This window comes from Cladophialophora immunda (assembly GCF_000835495.1).
Source record: "Cladophialophora immunda strain CBS 83496 unplaced genomic scaffold supercont1.34, whole genome shotgun sequence".
Classification (NCBI taxonomy): domain Eukaryota; kingdom Fungi; phylum Ascomycota; class Eurotiomycetes; order Chaetothyriales; family Herpotrichiellaceae; genus Cladophialophora; species Cladophialophora immunda.
The window spans coordinates 7,273-10,015 of NW_015622574.1; the positions used below are offsets into that span (position 1 = coordinate 7,273).

Here is a 2,743-nt window from a genome sequence, read left to right on the forward strand (position 1 = left end):
CTACATCTTGTCAATCACCCTATGTAGCCTAATCAGCAAGCTTCCTGTGCCTGTTGAAAAACTGTACGTAGAGAATACACTGGCTGGTCAATACCTGTCTTCAACCCGTGACAATATCCGTTAAAGGTGAAACTAGTTTTGCAAACGGCTGTAAAATCCACCGCTCCTCCTGACCTGTTCGGTTTTGTAAAGCCACGTCCAATAGAGAAAAACCAGTTTTTGACCGGAAACCATTACCGTCGTCATCTGCACGGATCCGGAAGGGAGAGGGTCGTAGGCGGGCGATGGTCCACGTGAAGTGTCCGATACTCGCTACAGTATCGTGTCCAGATAATCACGTGCTACATTCCAAGACATCTGTATTTTCGGTCTTGTAATGGCGATACTCAAATCCACATAAAAACTCACGTGATCGTATTGGAGGGTCTGAACCCCGTCGCAGAAGTACCCGCCCGGGACCTTTGGCGCACGAAAAGGCAGCACAGATCACGAAAAAATACAGATAATAGTATCATAATCGGTCGAACGTGATATCGTGATGCCGCCCTATATTTAGAGTGTCGTAAATGCAGCTGACATGCAAACAAATACTGTGAGTCGAAGATATGGATTTTCTGTCCATTTTAAGCGGTTGGTGAAATCATGGTATCAAGATATCAAATCTAGGTATTTATGTGCAAACACCCGACAACACGATACTTAGTTGACTCCGAAATGCTAAAATCTATTTATCTGATTGACAATCCCTGGTGGCGGCGAAATAAAGGCGGTTCCATTCGAGGTACCTGATGGTTTTTGCACAACGGAGGGTGTTTCATCACACCGGGACGTGGGTTATTCGAGAACAGCTTTGGATCCTACTGCTTTGAGTAAAGTGTACTGTATTGGGGCCAGGCCGTGCACATCTTTTTGGTAGTCGAGCTACAGATATAACATCTTAGACCTGGCGTGCCCTCATTTCAGACACTGACTACAACAGTCGTTCACAGAATTCTGCCATGTCTACGCTTACGTCGATCCTGACTCGGGCACTCACGCAGAGCGAAGCCCTTCAACGGCAACTCGAAGCCAGCAATCAAACTATTGAACGACTCGAACGCGAAAACGACAAGCTCAAGCATGAGGTCCAGGACTTGCGTCAGGCCCATACCGAGAAGCAAAAGGATGCTCCAGAGCTTGCAGTCCAGCTGGACCATCTATTCCGTAAAGACGCAGAGAAGCAAGCAGAGATTGACAGCTTGAAGAAGCAGCTCCGCAAGGAAAGAAGACGCCGCTCACGGAACCCACATCTTTCGTCTCCCATTGTGCCGGGCGATGAGCAAGCCCCCAGAAATCCCAGTCGAAAGCGACAAAGAGCCAACAGTCCTGAGAAGATAGAGCCACTGCAGGGGATCGGGACCAATGTGTCTTCAGGAAGTCGTGTCTCCCGAACGTCCAAACCCAAGGGATTGCACGAGCGAGGGGCGGAAGCGATCTCGTCTCTTGCGGAAGATGGCATTGATTACAATCGAGATGACATAGAGGATCCACCAAAAAAGCGTGTCCATACACCGAGTCTGCCCAGAAAGCGCTTGGATGCATTGCTGACAACATCCACGCCCACTCCCGTTGTACCACCTCATCCCGCTTCCGCCAGGAAAGCACCTGTCACCAAAAAGGCATCCGAGAAGAGTGGGCCACTCCGTTCCCGGCCTGTCCTTCAGCTTGATCTTTCCCACTTCAAAGTCAACCCAAAATACGCAGAAGGTCTTGATTATGCATTCCAAGATGTTGTCCGTAACAAGGAAGCAAGGAAGTGTCTGCCCAACTGCACGCGGCCGGGGTGTTGTAGTGCCACGTTCAGAGTTTTGGCGGAGACGCTGCCCCTTGATCCGAACGTCTCGGAAGACGACCTGTTGCGTGGATTTCTGGGGCCTGAGTCAGCGGAAAAAATACGCTCTCTAACACCTCTGACAAGAGCAAATCTAGTGCATGAGGCACGAGCAAATTTACTTGCCAAAGAGTATGGGAGAATGCACAGGGCAAATTTTGCGCCCCCATCTACCCCCCCAGGATTTTGGGACGTGGACATTCCATCCACGCAAGAGCAAAAGGAGAACCAGGAGCGAGCACGGGAGAGGCAGAGGGACGAGGTCGGAAGGCGGTATCAAGAGGCGATCAAGGGTGGACGCTGGCTGTTTGCCGATGAGTGATCCACGACTTGTTGTGAAGTAGGATACTGCCGTGGGCCTGGACCACATCGAAGCCCGCCTGAACATGGACACGAAATCACCTCCAGGTTACGGAGGACGACGTCTTGTGACAAGGGACGAGTCGCCCTACCCAGGTACCGCTACCTCTGAGTCTCCCAGGGACAAGGTCGTGCGGTCGGCGCCATCGATTTGTGTCATCGGATCGTTAGGGTCGTCGGGATCGTCGAAGAGGCGATGAGGGACAATATGGCTTTCAATGGGCGTCTGACCGTCGACATGGAAGCGGGCTTGGCCCTGCTGCCGAGATTCGAGAGTGTGGAAAGAGGCAGAGCCTGGTGATGCCATTGTGGAGGGACTAGACGCGTTTCGTCAGTCAAGATGCTAGAGAAAGCTAAGCGACTGCGTTTGCGACAGGATGATCGAAAGGCAAACGAGGACAACATCAGCTGAAAAGGTGATTGTGAGTGAACCTGACCACGCGACCAGTCCACGACCAACCTCGCGAACTCCGTGCAACTGATGGTAGCGGCCGCTGAGTAATGGTCAAAACT

General features: G+C 51.4%; 1 protein-coding gene across 1 annotated transcript; it reads left to right on the forward strand.

Moving 5' to 3' along the window:
* Positions 1 to 873: 873 nt before the first annotated feature.
* PV07_12632 (uncharacterized protein) lies at positions 874 to 2,459 on the forward strand. Its single transcript, XM_016400174.1, has one exon. It carries the CDS (start codon positions 999 to 1,001, stop codon positions 2,190 to 2,192), a length of 1,194 nt encoding a protein of 397 aa, XP_016242180.1. The 5' UTR covers positions 874 to 998; the 3' UTR covers positions 2,193 to 2,459.
* Positions 2,460 to 2,743: the final 284 nt, after the last annotated feature.

Coding starts and splice junctions, on each gene's coding strand:
- PV07_12632 (XM_016400174.1), top strand. CDS start 999: ATGTCTACGCTTACGTCGATCCTGACTCGGGCACTCACGCAGAGCGAA.